Raw genomic sequence first — 26,055 nt, forward strand, 5'->3', positions numbered from 1 at the left:
ATAGAAAAACTAATGAAAAAAATGAAGAAAATCAATGTACATTAGTGAATAAATAAACGAATAAATCGTTCAATTAATAAGTAGAGGAAAAAATAAATGATTAAATAAGTAAGTCAAAGAATAAATAAATAAATAAAGATTGTGTACAGGGCCTTACCAGATTCTTCGTATCGCATCGTGGATGAAAGAGATTTCGTAATCGTTCAGTCAATTCGTATCGGTTCATCGTGATTCGATTTTCGTACAATTGACATTGTTTATTTGTTCGGTTGATTTTTTTTTTGTGGTGCAGGGCGGTGTAACGGGGTCAACCAAAAGAAAACAGACATAAACATCCGGTTAACATCGATTGCGAGCTCGTTAGGCTTTTTCAAAAGAATAAACAAATATATTAAAAAAAGTGAAAAAAAAAAAATAAAAAAAAAAATCATACCAATACATGAAAAATCAAATTACTACGACATTTCTTTGTTTTTTTTTTTTTTTTTAAACAGCAACAGAAACTACATTTTTTTTCTAGCTTTCTACGAAAATCTTTTCAATCGAATGCATTCGTGTGGGTGACAAATGTGACTGGTATCTCTTAACAATTATTTCAGTAATTCCTCGCATCGCTGAATTAAGTAAAGAAAACGAAAGACAGCGTTTTATTTGATTTTAAAAATTTTTCTGGGAGTCTATTATATTTTCTACAATTTTTAGTTGGACGTTAATGTTCTGAGGAATGGAACAAGCTATTGGATCATCATGTGACGACGACGCCTCGAAAAATAGTGCAACGACAAAAACACCGTGTAATTCACTTGCGAGGGGTGCACAAGAAACGGGTTGTCTTCCCCTGTTGTTTAAAAATGTTAATTTACCCGTTACATTACGAAGATTTCATCATTGGTTTTAATACTTCTTTAAAATGTTCAAATATTGAGGAATATCGTTGTTGATTTTTTCAAATGGTTTGGAAGATCTAAATCGACAAGCTTTTCAACCGCTAAATCGCATAATTTAGAATTACGATATAAAACATGTATTGGTAAAAAGTATAATAATGATTAAAAAGTGAGAGCTGCAGAGCGTATAGTTTCGCAGCACCTCCGACCCAATTCGCGTTAATGGCGCTCAGCTCTTAAGTTTCATTAAAATAATGAATCGATCTAGGAAATGAGAGTTTGGTGATACGATGATAACTCGTTTCATTATTTTCCTTTTTTTTTCTTCTCTCTTCGTTGCGAGGGTCATGAAAAATGATGAGGGATCGACGTGATGAATTTTTCATGGTTATATATGGCGATTAATCATGACGTCGTTATTAAAATTTCATCGCGTTAGCAGTGTTCTCGTTCCAATGTCCTTGAACCTCTAAAATTTTCACGATCATGGCATCACTCGAACTAATAAATATCCAAATATTAATAAAACACTTTGGAAAACCATGAGACAAGGAATGTTGGAAAAAAATCAAAGTTCGATGCAAACTCGTTGTATATCTTCCAATCAAATTTCATTCGGCATTACCTTTCGTATTGAAAAATATTGAAAAATCGTCTACCGCTTTGTCAACCGATGATATTCGTCATAAATGTTTACGTCCTCCACAGATGTTTCCTCTTCGAGTATATTACGCCTACGAAATCGCGTTGACGGTAGAAGCCTGTTTTCGCGAGGGCCCCCGGAATTATGCATGAAAATCTGACAATCGATTATCGCGCGGTTCGTAAATAACAATTTATTATTTGTTTTTTTTTTCTCTCTACTTGGAACATTCGTTTTCCGCGAAAAAATCTAATTTTCGATGGGGAAGTATAAGATCGAGGAAGTTTTCGGCACGACAATATTTATGCGGGGCTCGATCATCTTAAATATGTATGTATATTTAATGTATAGCTGGAGTTGGTTCGTTCGGAAGTGTGGAAATGAGGCAAAGCTGAGCTGACGTGTAAGGAAAATTCATTAGAGTCCCGAAGTTCGCGCGGGAGAGCTTCGGATAAAACGAAGGAGGCAGTTAATTGTTTTGCAGTTAAACGAGAGGGTGGGCTATGAGTGTAAGATGGATAGGGAAAGAGAGGGTGGAGGAAGAAGGGCTGGAAAAGTTGGAAGTGTTTAAAGAAAAAGGGGAAAAAATAGTCTCGCGTCGTCGCAAGTCCCGTGGCAAAGGCACGAGAGGACCATTCGCTCCAATTAAGAATCTAATGATCCCTTTCCCATCTCTATCCTCGTTGGGGGCTGAGTTCAAGAGACTCGAGGGACAATCGGGCGCGGCGAGGGATGTTTCCCTCGTCGCGACTGGGATATAACTCTTTCGCCTCGTTCCATGATCGTTTCCTTACCCATCGAGACATTAATCAGTTGCAAAGCATCGAGAAATATTGCTCTCCAAAATAGATCGTTTACACTCAAGTGCGAGAGCTTGCAACTTCTCACCTTTTCTCATAACCGGAATAATGGCTTCGGCAGATTCTAGTCCCAGGGGAGCAATGGATCGAATTTTTGGATTTTTCATTTCAGCTTTAAGATGATCTCACGATTATGAATTTACTGTCCACAGCTATTTGCTTGGGAGATGTTGAGATTTTATATGCAAAATGGAAAAACCGTGGATTGTTTTCTGGGTCAAATAAGGGGGAACTTGGGCTCACTGGAATAATGCACAAGATATTTTTATCCTATCGTGAGATCATTTGTAGAATGAATGCGCATAAAATCTGACGGTACTAATTCTGTGGGTGGATGGAAAAGCGAATTTCGATTTTTACTCGAAGCACTGAATTGGCTCTTGATTTTTCATGGACGCGGAACGATGGCCGGTAAAAATTTGATTAGAAAACAAAAGGTCCTGCATCCGGCTTTACTTTCGTCCCCGGCGCGCAAGAATGCGACGCTGGGTCACACAGAAAATTGATAATCTAGAAAATAACGCTCACGTTCGAGTCCTCGCCGAGATTGGATTAAATTTCAAAAGTATTCGATAATAATATTCCAGTGGAAGGCAAAAAATATTGCTTCGAAATCGCGTCGACGTTCTGAGAGTGTTCGGGTAATTTTACCACGTCAATCCCTTCCGAGTTAGGCCAAATCGTTCATGATACAATTTTTTTTCAGACACTTCTCGTAAATATTCAAACGAAGAGAGTTTGATGAATTTTCATTCGCAGAATGTCGTTTCCCCGTAATTACGCGGGGTTTATCAATGAAAAATTCATGTTTATGATGTTTTTGTTACGAGGCTTAATCCGCGTTTAAAAATCGCGAGCATTTTATTTTAAAATGAAACGCGTTCGTCATCTCGTGCCGCAGCGGCATTGAGAATAATTTTAATCAAAATTTCATACTCGCGAGAATCATCCAGGATGTTATTCACTATAAAAACAATGTTTTTTTTTCTTCAAGGAATATCGGAAAATGAAAATAAAGGAATTGTTCGTCTTCGAGGAAAAGTTCAATAGTGCGACAGCTGTTTTTTAATCATTTTCTTCTCCTTTTCTTTTTTTTTCTTCCAACGAAAGGGACGAACGAGCCAAGAATGTTGAATTTCATACTCCATTTATTTGCCCCGTGAGCCTTGAAGTGCACGAGGTACAAGGGGTGAAGAAACGTTCACGAGGATGACCCGACCTCGTTGAACCACGACCCTAAACTCGGTCCCATTCTCTCGCGGGTTTCAGCAACAATGCGGGGGTTCAAATTTAACGTGAAAATTCAATACAATGTGACTTTACGCCGCCTCCCATATCCTCGAATTCATCACAAGTTGCAGCACACATTTTTCCTCCTTCCTTTTATTCCCCAATAAATCGATAGACGGGGAGCGCGCGAAGGGCAAAAAGCTCGGAGCCAGATAATTTTCGAGTTCAGGGACATAAAAACCAATTTTTCCCTCCTGTCCGTGACATGAGAAGAAAATTGGAATTTTCAAACAAAAAATCCGAGACAACAATCCGAAGTCCGAACGAAGAGAACTGAAAATGTGGCAATTCAACATTCATTTCAATTAGGACTCCACGTTTTTTTTCATCCGCTTTCCAGAATCATAAATTCTGCCGATCGCGGATGTTGAACGAAAGAAAACGAGATGCGCCGATAAAATGGAAAAGCTTCGAATAATTGAGGCGAAAAAGTTGCGAGGCGTTTTGCAAAAGCCTCGTATTTCAGAGGCGAAAAGAGACGACGATTATATCGAGAAGGTATCCCGGCAAGACTTTTCCGATAATTTACGAGAGGTGTAAGAGTCCCGCGGCAGTCTTTATGATCGAAAGGAGGATCGAAGGTGTGCAGAGTTCCGAAGCTAACAAACGAGAGCCCCTCCGATCGTTTTTCCTTCAATATAAACGGAGCTAGGGAGGATATACTTGCACCGTGCGCTAACGCGAAGAGAGATCGTCGCGAGGGTTTGTGTGTGCAAGAAAGTTAGCGGGCGAGAGGTCGATTATAAAAAAAAAAAAAAGAGAGAGACAGCAAGGTGGAAAGAGAGTGTGCGGAGAAGCAGGTGTATCGTGATTGTGTACCGGATTGGCTACATCTGCGATGTCTATAGAAATACGAGCTTCAAGGTCGTTTACAGGGTACTCGTGGTTTTGATGGAGCGTGAAACACGATGATGCGGATACCCGAGAATCGTGCAACTGTACACAACCGTTGTTATACAAGTCTTTATAAACGGTCGACGAGAGCGAGAGAGAGAGAGAAGAGCAAAAAAGGCATCGCGAAGGGGTCAGGGATGATAAGAAAGAGAAGAAAGTGACAGATCGAAAAAAAACTTGGCTCCGCGCACGCTTGTTCAAGTTCTCCAGTTCTTTTTTTGTCCTTTCAACTCGACTACCGCGTCACTTTAAATTGCACATTTAGACTCTGTCAATGCCCACGGACAAAGAAATTATAGCCCGGATACTTCGTCTCTTCATTTTTTTATCTTGCGCTCTCAACTTCCCTATCGCAACTCGTCACCTACAAAACCAAACGACCAAGCTTTACAGCCTGTCACGAATTCAGAGCTAAACGCGTTCAACGCCTCCGGTGGGTGTATCAATGTTGCAAAAAATAAGTCTTTGCCGCGCGGACGGTGTAAAGCCGAGACTCCGAGCCGCCGGAACGAGCGACGTGGACTTGGCTCGACGACGACCATTCAGACTTTTCGAGTCGAGGAATAACGTTTTTTTTTTGGATTCTGAAGAAAGCATGATTTTAAAATGCCTTGCGGTGACTCCAGTGAACTTTTGACGTTCGAACGTTTGAAAAACTGAACATAAGTTCGATCGCCAGACTTTGTTTTAATTTCTTTCCCATTTTTCAATACTTCTGACCTGACTATTCTGGGAATTATTTTCCCACACTTCCAGCAACGTTTTCACGTTACGCTCATTATCAACGGACGCTCAGTATTAACATCGTCGTTCCGGCAGCCTCGTTATGCTCGAGGTGCACCAATGTGCAACGTGAGCGGATGCATAATATCGTATGCTTGGAAATTTGTCTTGCGCTCATGACGCGATGCAACGTAACGAGATTTCAGCTGAGCTGAGCGGACCCAAAATTATTCGGGGCGACTAGTGCCGAGTCCGATCTTCGCGGCTTTGAGAAGAGAAGATTCGAGTGAAAAAGTGATGGAAAAAGCACGAAGTTAAAAACGAAATCCTGGCAGGTAGGGGAGATGAAATTTCCGAGTTATTCCCAAAGGTTTCAAACTCACGGGAATTATTGCTGTCGGAACAATAATTTAAATTGCATTCGTTCTGAATGAAAATATATCACGAACAAAAGAAGTAAAAACATAACACAATTTGGCGGATCCTCCACTCCCCTGCGATTCGTTTCGAATGGAAGGAAGAAAAAATGGATAAAATATGAGGAGATTTCGGTCGAGGCTCGTCACCTCAGACTTATTCGTGTTATGTGGAAACGTAGTCGGGGTTGCTTTCATCTTTACGATTAATTCATTCCACGAGGTTCCTGGATACACGAGAGGCAGGGACGACAGATACAACATAATGTTCGCCATAGTTATCGAATCCGAGAGGCTTCTCGCTAAAATCGTCTCCCAGTTATTAATCTCACTAATCTCGAGTCAGACGATCGAGTTACAATTGTTGCGATAACAACGCATGTTGTTTCGTAACAGTGATTGTGGATATGTATAGTTGTTAATTTATCGGGTAACAGCGTGCCATAATAGGTCATCGAAAAGTTTTCATATCCACAAAAGTGCACGACAATAATGCATTCTCGTTTATATGTTATTATTTTTACAGTGTCTTTATACATTTTTCGAGATAAATGGATTTATCCAACGATCGTAATGATCTCAAATTACTTTGAACGAATCGAGACGTTTTTCTGTGAGTTATTTCCATTTTATTTTTATTTTTTTTTCCTCACAAACGACTCGCTCAATGTTTAGGTTTGTCGATTAATTCAATTTTTTCGTCATGCTTTTTGTTTTTCATTGTTTTACAATTTTCACATACGAAATTGCGTTTCCAGTGGCTCGACGAAAATGATTAATTCAAATTTTCAATATCTTTTTTTGTCCTCGATGTTGTACTACGAGATGAAAAAATAACGAAAGAAAAAGAAAGAATGGAATCGCTTTGATTCATTCATTCGTTGAGAACAACGAGTAAATCCATTTTTCTTGTTTTGTGTATTGTGGCGGAAGGGGGGGGGGGAGCAGGAGGAAAAATACTCATACATATTTAGGATATTGTGGACGAACATACCATGATACAGTTACGGTTCGTGGAGAGAGAGAGAGAGAGAGAGAGAGAGAGAGAGAGAAAACGCATAAAATGAAGACAGAATATTCGAAATAGTAAACGAATGCTCGACAAGCTTGACGCGAAATTAACGAACGAGGATTCGCTTGCCAATAAATTCGAAACTTCTCAACGATTCCCTTTTTTCAAACCAACACCCGAGCAATAAAAATGTGTTCTTGTTTTTATTGACGAGCTTTTTTGTCTCCGCGAAAAGATTTGGTTTATCATTCGAGTGGGGAATGAGAGATCGATATGTGACGAAATTTTGACGAGAGACGCGAGAGAAAAATGTTATTTCATCTTCTTCAAGCACGTATGAAAAAATGCATATTCTATATGAACGCAATTAAAAATTCGTTCCCGTGACAAAGAGACAAAAAATAATATTCCATATTGACGAGAACATTTCGCCCAGTAGAGCGTCGAACGTCGATATAATTTTGTCGAATAACTGTGTCGTACACGAAAAAACGAGGGCTCACATCGATGAAGTGAAAGTGTGAATGCTGTGAGAGGACTCGGGGAAACGACATTTGATGCAATAATGTGACACGAAGGACTTTTTAATCATGTGCTAGAGGAAACGCCATAAGTACGTTCCATCAGGACTCATATATGTATATATAATTATATAAACATATATATATATATATATATAGATATATTTATGTCTTTCATATACGTAGCGCCGAGAAGAGGGTCGGAGGTACTCACCCTGTGCATCATACTTACTGGAAAAGTTCCTCGTCGCGATCATCGTCGTCAAAATAGCGCCCTGTTGAAAAAAAAACGCGCAAAAATTGAGAAATATCCTCGCTAAGGTGATTAAACTTGAGCTCATAAGAGCACCACTGAGATTAAATTCGCGTCACAATTTTTTTCAATCTTAGTACTGCTACTCAGTTAAATTGGTAAACGAAAGATTTTTTTTGTCGATTGAATAGTGAAATTTGAATCAGGCACAAGTGTAATTTTATGAAATGCGCTAGAATATATCTTGCTGGAAGACGCCGCGGGATCTAACGATATCGGAAAAATAAAATCGTAAAGCTGATGAAATTTATGATTTGCACACTTTTTTCATCGAGTACGCACGAAAATATTGAACCGAATTGAACGTTTTTGGCGTACGTCGCGCATTTGATGAAAAAGAAAAAAAAGAAAAAATTGAACCTCGGACGTTGACGACCGGTGATGTCTACAGAAGGAGAACTTATTGCGGAGTGTTTTCATCGCGTTGTCGGGAGAGAAGAGCGAACTTGAGATAACCAAATAAACGATTTATTCCGTTTTTATTCAAGTTTACGAGCATTGGTTCGCGTTTTTTGTGTCGCACGGTGAGCTAACAGTCGAACTGATCGATATTAAAGGCGTCACGACCGGTTAAGAATCCGAAGCGAACTGCCTTGTCTCTCCCCACACGTGTGTACTCTTAGCCGAGGCATGGCCAGCGTTGTCAATAATTCCGTGCCCGGTCTACGTGTGTGCTCGTTTGACTTTGAGTGTGTTTGTGCTTGTATCAAAAAGTTCAAACTGTATTATTACGAAGGCAATAACGGATCTATAGATCTATAGCTTTGGACAAGGCCGGCCTCGGCTTACGTTAGAGTAAATAATTTTTTTGTCTTCTCTCTCATTCCATTCGCGTACTCACCTTTAACTTGCGCCTTGCGTTGAATTTCTTCAAACAGTCGACGGTCTCTTGTCTGTGAACGACAGATGCCACGCGTTCGCGTTGCTGAAATGTCACAACAAAACCAAATGTTTGTTTATTAAGCTCGTTTGAACGGTGTCGAATTGAAACTTGGAGGGAAAATGAGCTGCTCGAATATCAATTGATCCAAAATGACGATCGATTGACTCTGGAGAAATTTTGATTATTTTGCAGAACAAACGGTGAGATTCAATATTTGACGCGGTGGGAATAAGGAAACGAAATTCATTTTCGAGCTCGATCCTCGGAGACAGAATATGAAAAAACGAGTGGAGACGACTATTCGGAGTGAGAAATTTCCCTGAAACTTACGCAGATCCATGGGTGCCTGAGCGCTTCTCCTGCGGTAATGCGCTTTCCTGAATTCACCGTGAGCATCTGATTGATGAGGTTTCGAGCTTCTGGCGTGACTGTGTCCCACTCAGGGCTCGGATACTGAAATAATAGGCGTCACGTTAGGCTGAGCTGACGATCGATCAGTTTTTCGTTGTTCTAAATCATTTGGCAATTCATGAATTTGTTCGATCGTCAATGATTTTAAAAACCATTGAAATCGTTTTCTCTATGAGAAATTGTTTTGATAAACAATGGATAATTGTGCTTGGCGACGGAGTTTCCGGTCGCTCGTGTTGTCTGTTTCACTTGTTTATTTGTGCTTTTTGTTTTTATCGGACTCACGTCATACGCCCCAGACTTGATTTGTCCATATAATCGATTTTGATCCTCGTCCCAGAATGGAGGGTAACCGACTAGGAGGATGTAGAGTATAACGCCGCATGCCCAAATGTCAACTGGTTTGCCGTAAGGCTCTTTCTTGAGAACTTCGGGGCTCAGGTAGCCGGGCGTTCCGGCGAAACCTTTGAATTTATCAATGTTTTCAATCAATTTCATCCCCTCCAAATCCACCAGTTTCTCAATATCATTCTCACCAACCATTTCATTTCTTCGATTGCAATTAGTCGGACAAATATGTGGGTAATCGTGGAATTAACGTGTACAGAAAATGAGATAATTCATCGACGAAAAGGATGATCGGAATGCCCTGACGAAGGGAATCTTTGCTCGTGATTATTTTCTTTCTAAAATCGATATTTGCTATCAAAAAGGTGAGGCTCGATGACATCGAAACACTGTTTTCAAGGTAGATCATGCCCGAAGAATAATATTTTATGGGTGTTTAAATTCGATCGATTTTTACTCCCTGATTAAAGATATAATCACTTTAAATTAATGTCAGAGTTATTAATTCGAAACTGTCAATAAACTTTTTCAACTTATCATTTGGCGAATGAAATTACAAGCCATTAATTAAGTGGGGATCCATCACTGACTGAACCCCAAATTTCATTCGTCCCTGACGAAAATACTATGTTTTTTAATGCAAAAATCGCTTTAGAGAACGCAGAGGGAAAACACGAAGGGAAATGGATGAAGAAAAAAGTATTAATTTAAAGACAGAAGGCTGTGACAGCAACAAAATGCCGAAATGAGCAAATGTGAGGTTGTACGAGGGCTCGTTACCAATTTCGTTCAATCTTTAACGTAACTCTTTATTACTAGTAAGACAATCGTCTCGATTTTTTTCCCAAACCTTCATTATATACTTCATTGTTATTGTGTACTTTTTCATAAACTTTGCAAGAAGCGTTCATTCGTTGTATGGAAAGATGAACGATTTTTAACGCATGTTCCCTACAACCCTGTGTATTTTTATTCATATTTAAACGCATTTGTCTCAATAACCAATAAGACGAACTCTTTAAAATTTGATATGCGTGTCAGTCGACTACCCATTTAAACACTGTCGAAATTTCAAGACTCTCTTAAGAAAATCGTTTCGTGCATGAACTACATTAGTTACGTTGCAGAGTTTCGGTATGTAAAACAGTGCGCAAATAACTTGCGATTGGAGAGACTATAGCATTGAATTCAGTGAATTGAATTTATGTGTCCATTGATTGCAATTCAGACACGGTCTGCGTCCGAGGTCGAATGGTCAGTACCATGATCGATGACATCATGTTCGAGGAATCGTTGGTGTTTTGAATTTTTTATCGAAATGAGCGAAACCACGAAATACAGAAAAATTCGTCCTTCCCGAGGGTTTCGTTGGTACAAACTAATGAAGTGAGTTTTGTCAATTTATATCGGGAGTCACGAAGCAATGGCAAATTGTGTGAGAATCGTATTGAGTGTAAAAAACAATTTGACTTGGAATTCGACTCAAAACTGAAGTTTCCGCAGTATTGACCATTCGATCTGACACCGCCTGTACATAAATATATGGAAATTTCTACAAAAATCATGGGAGGTATGAAGTAGTAGACACGGGGTAGGGGATTTTCTTGAGTTTCCAGAGGAAAACAACTTTTGAAGAAAAACTCATAGAGGCATCATCGCGGCGCGAGCTCGTGCGAGATCCGGGGGGTCGAAACTTCAGTCCCGCGTTACTTTGATAAAGGAAGAATGAGAAAAAGAAAAAAATGGTATTTCGCTGCTTCAATTCTCTTTATTTCGTCGTCGCGCGTCTTTTTTCCACCTCTTCCTCGCTCTTTTTTCACCAGCTCACGCAAAGTTTCCAGAGTCGAAGAAAGAGTTGGAAAAAAAGAGACGGGACGTGGGTAGGGAAAAAAAATTGAACGAATAAAAAAACGTGAGAAAAAAAACGTACACGAAGAAAATTGTGGCGAAAGTTTAAGAACAGGCATTAATCCCGAGGAGTTGAACTTACCGTACCACGCCTGTGCATCGTTCGGCATCTCAATCGCGAGTCCAAAATCCGCGAGCTTAACCGCCGCTCCCTTGAGTTTACTTGCCAGTAGCAGATTCTCCGGCTGCCGATCATTTTAATTTGAAAAAAATGTTCTTTCTCTCGGTCGGATGATGAAATGAATTGAAAAATCCCTCAGTTCAACGTGTGCTGGGACTTTTCAATTTTTTTCAACATTCGATTCAAATGATAAACACCAATTTACTGTCCTCCAAACTAACATGAATTTTTTCGGCACGTCAAAACGTCATTTCTACAATATGGAGATCGAACGTAATGCAAATAATTTGATTTTCCTTTAATTAAGTGAAATGCCAAGTCCTCGCTCCATGAATGTTGGTGAAAATGTTGAATCGTTTTTTAATTTATGCATGATAACAAGGCTTCGTTTGGCGGGTATGAAAACTCGGTTTACCGGCACAACGAAGAGACTTAAATGTTCGAGCAAACCTTGAGATCCCTGTGCACGACTCCATTGACATGGCAGTGATGAACACTCTCGAGAATTTGTTGTATACAGTGGGATGCGTCTGCCTCGCTGTAGAATTCACGGGCAACTATGTCCTCGAAGAGTTCACCACCGGTGACTCTAAAAATCGTTGAAAAACAATGAATTAACAAGCTCGTTGAAAGGCTTTTCTCTTGATCTCATTTCCAAAAATTACATTTCAATTTCTTCGAAACATTTTTTTTCGCTGGGTCAAGGGACTCGGAATATTACAATTCGTGTCGCAGCAGCGCTCGGTTGCGAAAAAAAATGGAAAAATTAAAACTGGAAAATCACAGTCGAAGAAAGATGTGAAACCGATAAATTCTCTCGTTGCATAAGATTGAAGGAAAGAGAGGCAACGAAATCGTTCGGATACTGTCAACTATTTATCGAATCAATGGACATTGAGATCGCATAAATTTAAAAAAAAAAAAAAAAAAAAAAAACAAGGAAGAGAAAGAAACATACTCTATTGGCGCCCGGATTCGATCGACGCAATACCCTCAGATTTTTTGCTCTCCTTTCGCGTGCGATTGTCAAGATTTCAACACGCTATGCGGCCAAGAATTACGGCGTGAATGAAAGGAAAAAAGTATTGACTAAACGAATAGTTCGCAAGCTGCTGCCTTTCGCGTCAATGGAAAAAATATTTATCGGTAACAAAATAACCGGCGAACAAACACAGCGCGACATTAAAGAATTTTCGTAGATCATAAATTACGAAAATCTTGATTCTGGAAAATCAATTAAATAACTCCGAAGGAAAATAGTGAATTTTTGAAAAAACTTGAACATTGGAAAAATCCTTCGATTTCAGTGCTGGCCTTTCAATGAAATTTATACTCACAGATCGAAGACGAGGTAGTGGCAGTTTTCTTCTTGTATACTTTCGTGTAATCGTACTGTAACAGAAAGCAAAAGTTCGAGGAGCTTAAAAACGTGGAAAAAAAATGATGTTCGTTAATACATTTTGAAAGAAATCGTACGGTGGTCCAAAAAAAACATTTTTTATTTTTTTTTTTTCGGCCCTATCGTCTCAAAAGTTTCTAGGAAGTATAACAACTGGGTAATCATTCGCAGGATAAAAACAATATATAAATTATCCAATAAGGTCCAGTGGAAAGGAAAATGCGTTGCTGAATTAATTGTAATTAAATTAAACTCAGTTGCCCGAATTCAAGGTCTGATAACGGTTTACCCGTTAGGTTCATGAGAAAATTACATCGGAGCTTCTTTGTAGAGAATTTAATTTCCTACAAAAACAGGTCCATTGAAATTGTAGGAAACATTTTTTCAATAGTTTTATTTGAAGAGAACAGATAAAAAATTTTTGACGTGTTATTTGTATGGAAAAACGAAAATCTCTTGAGCGTCTCGTAGAATCGAAATATATGGAGCTGCCCTTGCAGGAGAAATTTTGCTATACCTCATAAAAACTCTTTTGACATGATGGGAAAAAAACTTTTTTTTTTTTGGAACACCCTAATATCGACGCTTGCTAATCATCCGTCGATCCGATTTTCACTATCTGATATATCAACGAAAGAGTCCTTGGGAGAGTAAGATAAAGAAGAAGAGAGAAAAGGGAAGAGAATAGACACGGAGAATCGTAACGATTCGCTATATACTCGGGTTTCCTCGACGATATTGCGCTTTCCAATTAAATTAGTCGAGTAATTTGCCGGTGTGCGAGTTACGAGAGAGCCTGAGGGCTTCGAGGGATACACACAGTAATGTAGACCGTTTGCCCGTATGGTTGTTTAGCCTGGTACAATAGTAGACGACAGAAAGCAAGTAGTGCGCCGCAAATCCTGGTATTTCATTCTGCTTCAAACTTGACCCTGATATTCTCGCTTTTGGTATAGTAGATAATTCCGAGCAAAATTGCTTCCTCGCCGGCACGGCTGATCGAGATTTTAGACGAAAATATTCGGACATGATTCGATGATATTGAAAATCAAAATTAGTCGCCTCAACGGGAATGCGACACGAAGCCCGCTGACCCGAGCAGTTTTCGCTTCCAAAAAAAGCTCAAATTTTGGAGGAAACACTGAAACGGAAGGAACCCAAAAAGCCTTTCGAATGACAATTTTCGAAGATTCGGAGCATCGAAATTCTTTTTACATATTTTCTGTTGCTCTGAATTTGCAATTGACGTCCGCCCACACAAGGGTTCGATCTACTTGGACGTTAAGAATTCGTCTGAACGAGATCAGCACCCGCTGTTTTCCAGGATGACTGGCGCCACATTTTTCAATAACGTTCTTTTTTCACTAGTTAGACGAAACGAGGGCGGCTGACATGTGAGGGGGAAACACTCGACGGTCCGAAGCGATGGAGAATCGAGGAAAAGCCTTTTCTTTGATCTCCTTTTTTGGGAAAGGGGGGTGGACATTAGCATATAAATTAAACAGTTAGTCAGTGGCTGATAACCACAACAGACGATTATTTCAATCGGATGAATTTGACGGAGCTTCGAAGCATCGAAAAGTTGAAATCGAAAAAAAATGAAGGAGGAGAATTTTTATGCTCGAGGGCATTGAGAAAATTTTGTATTTCCCTTCGAATTCAGTATTCTGAATAGCGAAGGGATTGAGAAGGGAAAAGTGGCACGTGGAAATAAGAAATATTTTATAAACAGAAGCAGGTTTTTGAGGAGTTTATTCTACCACTTTGCCCACTCAGATTTTATACAAGATGCGAGTGTACCTTTTCCACCTTTTCCAGTTCTTCGCTGCAAAAGAAGTCCTCGAAAACGATGCTGTCTCGAGTCCACGAGACATCATTTACGAATCTTCCGTATTCATATTTGCTGTGATCTTCCATCTACATTTTTATATACGCGTGCATAAAGTTAGTACATAAAAATAAACGAATGACAAAGATAGCGCATCGTCCTAGAGGAATTCTTTTGTACTGAAAATAGTAAAAAAGAATTGAAAGATTGAACCAATATTATTCATCCGCATATACATGAATACATAAAAGTATATTTGTACGAAGATTCCTGCTCGATTTTCTTTTGAACCAAAGATAGGATCGCCTTTATAAAAAGCCGAGGTATAAAAAGCCTTGGCCGTCGCGTTCGTCACCTGATAAGGAGTCGAAAGCACTCCCGCACAGATTTTCTCTCTCCTCTTCTGGATCGAATACATCGAGTCTTGGATGCTCAAAGTCGTTTCGAGCTCGAGTCTCTCTCTCTCTCTCTCTCTCTCTCTCTCTCTCTCTCTCGCTCACTTTCATTTGAGAGATATCCAGACACGGTAAAAGCCTCGGGGTCAAGAGTGGGTGCAAACAAAAAAAGGGATTGCTTTCGTGTTTATTTCCAGGGGGTTGTTATCGAAAAAATGTGAATGTGACGCTTAGAAATGGGTAAATTGATGACGAGTAAGATCCTCGTCGATAAAATGAACGAGTTGCAAGCTCCAGTGCGGTTTAGCAGGGAAACATTGGCGAAAGATCAATGTATTATTTTGTGTCCCCTCCGCGTACCCTCCCGACATTTGAGGATGAATAAAATGTTGCTTCCCCAATCCCGCGATGAACCCTCTCTCGACGAGTTGAGCTGCGGAGGTAAAAAAAGCAAGGAATTTGCCGGAAAAGAATAATGAGGCTCGAGGAGGAAGAAAATCTGAAGGAAAGAGGTAATGGAAGTGGAAAAAGTGAATGACGGAAAAAGAAAAGTCTCGTTTCTGAGTCTAGATGCGTTAGAACACGCGGCTGTCTTCGAGTTCGGTCCTACAGATCGCCGAGTCTTGAATTAATTCATCATCGATCAACGTCTCCTTTCACCGCGTGTTTACCCGACGATATATTTACTCATCTCTTCGACTCTCTGCTTTTTTCATTCGCATCGCTCGATTCGCTTCTCTCTCTCTCTCTTTTATTTTTCCTTCGCGTGAATATACACGCGCGATTTATGATCGGTAAGTTGCGCGTAATAACGCGTTGTCACGCGAGCATCGGAGGGTTGAAAAATCTAGAGAGGAGATAAAAAGAAGAACAAAAAACAACGAATAATGACAGTTCCTGAATGTCTCTCGTGTCCGGAGCATCGAATTCCCAACGAAAACACGATACGTACCAATTTGCTCTTACGAAACGACCGAAGCATTCGGATGAAAAAAGAAGAAAAGGACGAAGAAAAATAGGTGCACTTGAAAAAATCCGAGAATCGCCATTTCCATTTTCCTCAATGCTATTCAATTTTCTTTCCTTCTTGAAAAATATGGTGGAAGGTTCGCCGGGTGGAAACTTCCTCAAGTACGATGTCCGCATCTGGGCGAGGGAATGTACTTTTTCATCGAATACCCATTTTTGTAATATATTTTCAAAACGATTTCAATCGAGTACGCCGAGAATTATTTTCTCCAGAAAATCTCCCTTACATTGATATTGTTCACGCACACTTTTGCAACGATCGTAAAATAGTATTTATCAAATATATATTTTAACGCACGGAGATCTCCGGTTCCATGATATCCAGCTACGAGAAAACTGCGATGGGCGTTGCACGTTATTTAATATATTAATGGAAAAAGGAGAGATGAATGGTGACGAATTCCAAGAGGTGAGATTGAGTATCGAATACGAGATCCGTGGAGCGAGTTCCGGGAGGGAAAAAGTGAAGGAAATAAAATGAGAAAAAAAAATAGATGAAAAGAGTCGCGGTAAGGATAGTTGGTAGAAGTAATACGAGTTCGTACAGTTGAGGCATTACGTGACAGAAAGAGATCGCGGTTGGGAAGGGCTGTGAGTCCCAATAAATCGTGAGCCACCCTTCTCAAAAGCCCTACTTATCATCCCCTGAGGCAAGCTTTCATGTACCAGTGGATATACGAGGCGTTTCACGCCAATTTATCCTGCCAAGATTCTTCAATTTTTGCTCATTTTTTCCAATTGTTCCGCAGGCATCCGGATAGTTTTAAATTTCGGATCTGCGTCTCTGGACTCAGGGAAGAATACTGAGAATATTTCCTCGACTGGTCGAACAAAAATATAAATTTTCCTTCAAGCTTGCAGACGGTGTAGTTCTGCTTTTTCGCTAGGCGTTATTCTCTCAAGCAGAACCAATTATACTTTCGGGATTTGGGATGTTCAAAATTCGAGAGAGCATCAGCGGAGGTGTATCTTCAATGCGTGAACTTGCGCTTGAAAATTTGGTTGCTCAACTTTTATAGATCGAAAAAACGAAAAATACAAAATGAGGCTTTTCCGAGGGAGGTGTTTTGGGGCGAAAACTTGAAAATGTTTTAAAACGAAAGCGCACGAAATAAAAAAATCGAGTAAAAATGATGAGACTGAACGCCGAAAGCGAGATCCAACGAATAATGTCTTATTCGAGATATTTTTCGTCCCGCCTTACTCGGGATTGGTCCCAACGACTGCGACAACAATTCGAGCATGTACAGCACAGACGAGCTACAGCGCACGACGGAGCTAAAGATTTTCAGCAAACGTCGCGTATGCGACGCGGATTTCGTCTGGCTCAAAGACGAAAATCACGGAGAATCTCGTTTCTTCTCATCCCCGAATGGACTCCGTCCCTTTAAAAATACACATAATACGATATTTGCGGACTCGATGAAAAATTTATCAAGCGATCCCATCGGATTTCCGATTTCAAAGGTAACCGCACGACCGAGAGTTCGATCGACTGCTGCTGGGGTGCGAGTGAAAAAAAAATAATCCGTCAGAAGAGAAATAACGTCGAGACGAGGAAAGATGTTACAAAATTTTCTCGTTGTTCACTCCCCTCGACTGTGATGGTGGTGGTGTGGCAAAGAAGCACCAGGTCACGGAATACGAGGGTAGAGGCAGGGAACTATCGATCGGGCTGTACTGCTACTGCCGCTACTACTGCCGTGGAGCCACACCTTGGCGAGCTCGTCCACCAGCATTTATCTTTCTCTGTCTTATGCAACGCTAGCAATATATTTCATATGCCTGCATGCATTATTAATTATCACGAAAACTTGAGCCAATATTATCTTCCAAGATATGAAATTTATTTTTGATAAATCATGCTTGAAGGGAGGCGCTGGAATCACGGAAGATTAAGCAGCAGTAATAAAATTACTAATTAAAATAATTCGGACGAAGAAACCTTGAATGAAACTCTTCGTTATAGTGGATGAGAAAGTCTTGATGATTCGTTTTTTTTCTCTCAGAATTACCGTTAATTGAAATCGGCTAAGCTATTTTAATTCGACTTTAAATTTCATTTTATTCATCAATTTTGTATCTTATCGAGTTTCGTTTATATGATTAAACGACTGGAGCCTAATAATTGGTGAGTATTTTGCGATTTGTGAAAAAGCTGCCTCAATTTTACTGGGCATCATAAAAATTTAAAATGCATATAATCCAAAGGGGAGGGTACTGTCGAAGGGTTTTTGCTCAATGAATCTGTTTATTTAACTGTTTTTTTCATCGTCTTCTGATTAAGTGGCAGAATGGTACAGGAAAATCCAGAAAATTTTTTCTCGGTTGGAGGATATTGATCGGAGTGGAAAAAAGGGATTTTTTTAAGATCCATCGAAAGTCTTGGAGCCTGTAAACGGAGTCGAGAGGAAACTCAGCGATCCGGAGGAAAAGGGTGCAACAGGCAACTTTTCCAGGCGAAGACTTTCGTAGGCAGAAAATGGGAAAAATGATTGGTTCATTCGGAATGGCAGCGAGTGAGAGTGAAATTTGTCGAATGCTTCTTGATCCATCTTCAAGAGCAAGCAAGCATAGATATTCTTGGGAGCGTTGAGTGCAAGAAAATGTACGAAATGCTGAGATATGTGTGTAAATATTTCGATGGCAGGAATGCAAAGTCCCTTGGAAGAGACGGCTCGAAGGAAAAGTCAACGTCCCTACGCAGCCACATGGATCTCCGGAAAAACGGGAGAGAAGTGATCACGAGAAAAAGGGAGGGAGAGAGAGAGAGAGAGATACGTTGGGGGAAAACGAGAAGAAGAAAGAGCGTTGGAACGAGAGCAAGGGAAGCGTTATCGATCCTCGTGAGACCACACCTCGATGCGTTAAGGTCATGGATATATACGGCCAGGTAAAATCATACAAATATGAAAAAATAAAAGTGCGTGTATACGTAGGTACGGAGAGATTGACGAAAAAGCCGAGAATCATCGACCGACCCAACGCGTTTCTCGTATACTATATGTTAATCCGAGGCCCACACTTTTTGGCATTCATTCTCACTCGTGTCACGCTGGGGATTCGCTTTTTTCTCGCACGATATTCGTATTCGCCTCAGGATTCTCCGACCGATGTGAATTGACGCCAGACAATAAAATATAAAAATAAGTAAATAGTGTCGCGAGGCGCTCCAGCGCGGCGACGCTCGTTCGAAATTTCCATTCTTTACGTCGATTTTAAAAATTTATATTTACGTCAATTTATAAAAGTCAATGAATTTTTCGTTGTTCATTAAAACTTGAAAATTTCGGTGGAAACGAGTAATTTTAACAAGTTCTCAATGCAAATATCGAAAAGAGGAATGGAAAGATAGATTTTGAAGAGCTCGAAAAACCAAAGGTTTTGAGATTCGGAAAGTTTATTCGAGTGTGCCCTAATAACACGAGTTACGTATTAATGAGGTAAAAGTTTTCGTATCTAGATGTCGTACAGACGAAATGATGGAGAGTCGTTGCAGAGGGGAAAAACACGATTCTAGGGTCAACTCCCACGCGAGCGTAATGGCGAGGATATGCTGTCGGGGTCGAGACGCAACTTTGCCCATTCCCAATCCCCTTTTCGCCCACAATCTAATGGAACAAGGAACGATCTCGTGTCCGCGAGTTGCACATTAATAATCGAACGGGTATTGGCCTCGTGGGATCTCCTTTAGGCTTACCTACGTACAGATATATCCGTACACTTTTGTCCCGAGCTTTTCCTGACTCTGTACGTACGAAAAAGCTTTTAAAAAAGCGTAATCGAGGCTATAAATCATTCAATATGAGAGAAGAAACCGAACGGTTTATTGACGCATGTATTCATAACTTCTTCCCGCGGGCATTCGTGCAACGAACATTTTCCAAAGCGTCTTACAGGTGAAAATAAAAAAGCAATATTTACAGGAGTTTTAAGCATGAAAAAAGTAACTGGACGGGAAATTTTTAACGACGAGAGCCATTCAACGGAAATGCAATTTTTTCGAGAATTCACCCCTCGTCACTTGGACCACACTTTTTCCATCTTCACCATCGTTCTATCCCCGATGTTGTGGGACCCTCCAGAGTGTTGTCCAAAGTCACTCTTCTTTTCTGACGTACAACTCGATCGCATTCGCGGACAAGGGCCGAGGTATACTGCACGCGATACGCGGATGACCCAAGAGGCTATAATTTAATGAGTTTCTCGTAATTACCGTTGGAAACTCGTACTCGGTGTCGATTCGCGGAAAAATATGACGAATGGCTCAGCGAGGGCGGAGTGTGCTGGATATTTCGAAAAACCTGTGAGAGATCATCGACTGCGCTCAAATTTTCGTGGAAAAAATGGGACTTTGGGATGGATTTCGTAAAGCTGCCAATTCACTACGAGCTTCGTAAAATATGCTTCGAGCGACATCGTTCGTTGTTGTTTTTTTCTCGTTGACCGACGCTCAAACGAGAAAAAATGAAGTTTTTATTTAATACAAATTGAATGAGGAGTCGAGAAAATGATGTTGAAAAGGAAAAGGATACAGATAATTAAATTAACTGCTCGGAGAGGGCAAGGGGAAAGGAGAGGAAAGAGCGAGAGAAAAAAACGACTGTCAACGAGCGCGCATAGTGAAACGGGTATAGTAATTTCATTGGATGAGAAGAGTGTACGTGGAACAACGAGAGAGCCGAGAACATTGGGGTAACGAAGAAGAAGGTGGATGGAGTGAGAGGCCTCGAGGGATATCTTGGCCTCGATGGTAAGATGATTACTACCCACGTCGACTCTCCACTCTTGTTACCCACCAACTCTATTATCACACGCGAGCGTGCATCACGGACATGTTGCACCGTGAAATTTCCTAACGACGCTAACGTCCACGTGTTTCGAGCACACAAAAATTCATTTATTGAGAAGTATCAAATAATAAAGAGCGTCGTAAAAAAAAAATCTACAAAAATAAGACACAAAGAGAGGATCGACGAATCATTTTCTCAGTCGAAGAATTGCAAAATTTTTCGAGTATAAAAAGGGCAAAAAAGTGAGGAATGCAGGACGAAAAAAAAGAATTGATTCTTCAGTTTCGCTGTCTAGAAATAAAATTTGTCGTTTTTCATTTTCAGAGCTTCAAGTGTCAGATGAGAGCCCGATTTCGAAGGAGAGATCAACGAATACCGGTTTCGATTAAAACAGAAAAGTCGAAATCGAGCACAAATCTTTGAGCTCGAATGAAGCTACGAATGGTTCGATGAAAAGTAGAAATTGGAAAAAAGGATTTGGAAAATGCTGACTTTCAGTTTCCCCACTCTGCAAGTGCCATGGAAAGGTGTATGTGCGTTTGTATATTTACTCAGGACATGTACGTCGTATATAATATATATATAATATAAATCAAATGTAAGAAGAGAAAAAGAGGATGTGGAACCGAGGTATTGATCTACAGTTGGCTTGGAAAGAATGGGACACAACAGCGAGCGAGAGAAAAGTGTTTCTCTTCCTTTGGGCATTGTCTTCGCAGCTAAAGAGATTTCCAGACGTGGAGCTTAGTACTGTGTGGGTGAATGCCTGGATTACCGAAGAACAGAAGAAGAAAGCTATGAAAACGTGGAGTTCCTGCAGGGGATCCTCTCTCCGGAGAAATCCACGCGGCAGACAGCGAAAAATCTCTCTGCATATATACGTATTTACGGACACGAATGTTCTCGAAGCAATGTGTCTGTATCTTCCTGGCCTGCTGGCGTGATTCGCTCTCCCTTTTCCTGCCTCCCTACTATTCTTGACAAATTCAATTGGCACAGCCAATGAATAGAAATTTGTGGCAACCGAAGAAATTCAAGCCAGCAGAAGGAATCCATAGATATTACATTAATCCAAATAAGGCGAGAGGCATGTCGGAGGAAAAACGTGCAAAGAAAATCAAATGTACGCGGGCAACTTTCGGTTTAATAAACGGAAAAGGAAAAATAATTCGATTCGTTTGGGGGCTGGATTTCGGGTAAATCGATTCTTATCTTTTCTTATCCTGCGGAGTCTTCCGGAGCTCAACATCATTGAAATTCGGAAGAATTAAGATCCTCAGGAAAAAGGCTCGAGGCCTCGTGCTTGAGTTTGCGTGATATTTCAGTAGAAAAACCATATGCGGTCAGACCGCTACATTTTTCTTCCGCTGCTACCAAAGATTGTCCAATCTCCGAGCGTTTTTTATTTTATTTTATTTTATTTTTTATTTCTTACACAAAAGAAAGAGGCATTAGCCGAGAGAAAGTAAATGAAAAGAAGCGAGAGAGAGAGAGAGAGAGAGAGAAGAAAGAAGACAATGCGGCCAGGACAATATCGATTGGCGAGAATCCAAGTTCGACATCTCCTTCGCGCGAGAACGGAGACTAAGAGAAATAAAAGAGAGACACCGAGAAGAGTGACTTCAGCCTCTCGAGAATTCGCGGTGCTCACGATGCGTTTTTACTCTGCCAGAATTCTCAACGAGCCGGTCAAGGACGACTTTTTACTGCTGCACATGTGAATTTCCACCGATCTCTATTATCGAATGTACGACGAACGGGGAACCACGATTTAAGGGGAAAATGATGATGAAAATGTTCATTTTTAACAGTAACAAACAAGAAACAAGGAAAGAAAACGAGGATGGGAAAAATGTTACATTTCTTGGTCTAATTTTTTCGAAAAAAATCCTACGTTTTGGTTTTTTTAATGACGAACCGACTCCAAAGAACTTTGACGATTTTTTTCAGTCGTTTCTCCGGTTATAGAAAACCCAAAAGACGAGAAAAAATCATGAGAACGGGCGAGATGAAAGCCCCGCGGGAGAATCAAATGAAAATGCAGATTTGAAGAGAAAGCTTCGTTTCCAAAGGCACGTCAAAGAAAGTGACAATTCCACGAGCAAATGGAAAATAAAAAATCTGACAATCCCCAGAAACCGCACGAGTCATTAAAAACAAGAATTTATTTGGTATTTTTGCAATTACGGAAACGAGTTTTACGTACTTGGCTATTGCTCAGGAGATTTACAAAAAACGAGGAAAAATTGCGAGCGTATGTTCTGCAACAAGAATCGTAATTTCTCGACGACAGTTTTTACGTGGCGAGCGAGAAGGTTGCCAAAAAGTAAAAAACGAAAGTTGGTCAATTCTATTATACTTTTTTGCACAATGAAAAACAACGGCGTTTGAGAATAAAACAACAGCGACGATACTGGCCATGAGATGATGCTGATTATTATTATTAATGATAACGAAGCCTGAGACGGGTTTGGAATCGACGAGATGATTTTCGAGAAAGAGAAAGAGTTGAAACAAAAATTATGGTCGTCGTGTAAAAATAAAAGTTTATATTGCTGTGAACGTGACAGGAGTTAGAAAGATGGAACATCCAGGTGGAAAAAAACTTTAACAGAGATGACAAAAGCTTCGTTGCAGTGCAGAATAGCAACGTAACAGAAAAGATCTGCTCAAGAATAACATTAATCTCATAACTGAGGCTGGAGTCAAGGAGGAAAATGGAATTTCGTAACTAATCAAAATTTTCCATTGGAATCTAATTAAAAACGATTGTAACGATAACGAATGAGCCAATTAAAAATGCTATCCTATTAAAATGTCACGTACCGGATCTGCTATGAAAATTTCGTTGCCGATGTGTCTTTTGCCTTAAAATGGCGTAATATTTGAATTTTCATCGAATTATGAAAAAATTCGTCCGTTCGCCTGAGAAAATTAAAACGAATGTTCGATTGTCTCTTTGCATACTTCACGTTCCTATGGCATTGGCTGGTACGAGGGAAAATAATTGTTTTAGGTTTCATCGAGTCGAGGATTTAGCAATATAAGTTTAGTGTGAAAATACCTACGAGCGATTCGGTCATAACTCGACTCAAGAGAAACAGTGATGACTATACGATCACCGTATTTTCGTTATAACTATAAAAACAAGCTCGTTGTTACTACAGAGGGAACTCGCTCGAGTTGTTTTTGGGAGGGGATCGACTGCGTGGTTGTCGATCGAGCGAGGAATCGAATGAGACACGCCACGAAGTCTCCCGAGACTCAATAAAGTGTGCCAGGATGATACAATGGTGATTGGAAGAGGCAATTAGAGCCGGGTAAATAAACGTGTAATGAGAGTCTCTCGAGACGAGCTCTATTCCTGGATTTTTCGATCGTTCGAATGCTGCTCCATCATTTTTCAGAGTTCATTTTTTTACGTCGAGGCGAGCCTCATAATTTTTCATTTCATTACTTTTCTCTCTGTGACGCAGGCACGAATGTCTTCTCCTTTTTACGTTCATCGCGATATATTTCTGGGATCTTGACTTTACCAGGATTTTTATGTCAGAATTAAACACAATTGTACGATGGAAATGGGCTCGTATTACGAACGGGAAGCACCGAATGGGAGAAGGATATATACGCTAGAAAAGTGACGTCTCTGCACCCTCGTTCGTGCATGTACTCGGTTCATCATCTGCGGCGAAGCGCACAGGTGGTCGTTGAGCATATCCGAAATTGTGCTAGTAGGGCAAAGCCGTAACTAATCAGCCGATGGGTCACGCTCGTTTAATTTCATCTCGCTCTACCTACAACGCTCTTTCGTCTTTGACAATTTAGATTTCCTCCGAGCCACTGAACACGTCATTGTGCGAGTCGACGCGAACCGAAAGCCTTGCAAACGCAGCGATTTTCTCTGTTTACCTGGATGACCGAACGCCGATGAAAAACTGCGTGAGCTAATCCGATTCTTAGTCTCTTGGATGAGGACCTTTGAGTGAATTTGCTTCCGCTTTATTCCATGCATGCAATCGAATGTTAATCCTGCGGAATACGTCACTGAACTTCTTCAATAAAATTTTAAGATAAAACCACGCCTGAGGAAGCTTGCAATTCTTCAACACTTTGGATATTTTATTAAAAACGGAGTAAGCACGAAAACGCGAATTTTCAAGACTTTTTCAGCTCGCCTACAGCGGATAGTAATTTCTCGAGTTAAATATTAAATTCTCATCTAATCAAGAACCCATCAAATGTGAGATATTAAATCACTTTCGATATGATTTTATAGCCATGAACCGTCTTTCAATGCAGCAACAAGATGAAATATCGAGAAGGTTCGCCAAGCTTCGAATGATCCTATCGAGTGAAATTTTTCCTTCACGAACTTCGGCGTTCACGTTGACAAAGCCAACGGAAGTTTGGTCGTGCACTTTATCAAGAATCAATCGGAATTCTCTAAGTTTTAACAAGTGTCCACCCGAAATCATCTAAATATACATTCGCGTATGTTTGTGTGTGAGACAACGTACAAAGGAGCACCAAAACTTTCTCGACCAGAATCGATCAAGAACTTTTGGCAAGCATCAAAGTTCACAGTTTGTGTTAAGTACATACATACACAGATATAAATGGGGGAGGGGGGTACGTATACGAGGGTCTTGGAAGTTTGCAACGTGAGCACTGCTGTGTGTGATTAAACTTGAGAATGAGCACAGAGAGGAGAGCCACAAAATTGTCTCTGGCTTTCTCAACTTTATATAGGGGTATCGAAAGATGAAAAAAAAATAAGTCGAAAATGAGATTTAGCCACAATGTAGAGACTCTCGAACGTCAGATAATATTAAGTTTGTTCCTCTTCTCGTTCGCTTCTGTCAGAATTCTGGCTGAATTTTTCCTTTACGAGGGTCCCGAGGCTTTACGCTCGGATGGGAATCTCTTAACTCCGAATGTCAGGCTTGATGAAAGAGATAAAGGCGATGAAAGAACGTGATTTTCATTATTCAGCAGTTCATTCGATTCTATTTCGTTTTTTTCTTTTTTTTTTCAAATTTTTTTCTTTAAAGTCAATAAAGCTCTGAAAATATGTTTCATGGAACGAGATTAATCGGCTTTTCTCTTGAAACGAATGAATAATTGCGAAACCTTTTTTTTCGTTGACTTTTAGTTCCTACTTTTTTAAATACAACGAATTCGAGATGGTTTTAATATTGAGTGAAGCGCAACTCTCTGTTTATCACGTGTTACGCGTATTCTGTATAAAGTACGAGAACGTGACTCGATCCGGCGATAGAAAAAAACGTGATACTGGTGGAATGAGCGTGGCAACTCGGAATCAGCCTTTAATGTAACTAAAGTTGATATTTATTCTCGTGTTCGTCCCGCGGGAAATTGGA

At 40.2% G+C, this 26,055-nt stretch overlaps 1 protein-coding gene across 22 annotated transcripts in view; it reads right to left on the minus strand.

Annotated features, from left to right (window-relative positions):
* The window catches only part of CaMKII (Calcium/calmodulin-dependent protein kinase II), a 103,393-nt gene that overhangs the window by 30,149 nt on the left and 47,189 nt on the right, over positions 1-26,055 (minus strand). For 10 of the 22 annotated variants that reach the window (XM_043416715.1, XM_043416717.1, XM_043416714.1 and 7 more), the window contains 7 exons: positions 12,568-12,622; positions 11,681-11,819; positions 11,192-11,294; positions 9,139-9,317; positions 8,773-8,895; positions 8,401-8,484; positions 7,461-7,521 (listed from right to left, as the gene is read on the minus strand). In XM_043416715.1, coding sequence (XP_043272650.1) covers positions 7,461-7,521; positions 8,401-8,484; positions 8,773-8,895; positions 9,139-9,317; positions 11,192-11,294; positions 11,681-11,819; positions 12,568-12,622 — 744 coding nt within the window. Of the gene's footprint in view, positions 1-157; positions 164-7,460; positions 7,522-8,400; positions 8,485-8,772; positions 8,896-9,138; positions 9,318-11,191; positions 11,295-11,680; positions 11,820-12,567; positions 12,623-26,055 lie in introns of all 22 variants that reach the window. The other 12 variants (XM_043416718.1, XM_043416723.1, XM_043416728.1 and 9 more) reach the window with 2 other exon arrangements.

This window comes from Venturia canescens, chromosome 4, assembly GCF_019457755.1.
Source record: "Venturia canescens isolate UGA chromosome 4, ASM1945775v1, whole genome shotgun sequence".
NCBI classification, from domain to species: domain Eukaryota; kingdom Metazoa; phylum Arthropoda; class Insecta; order Hymenoptera; family Ichneumonidae; genus Venturia; species Venturia canescens.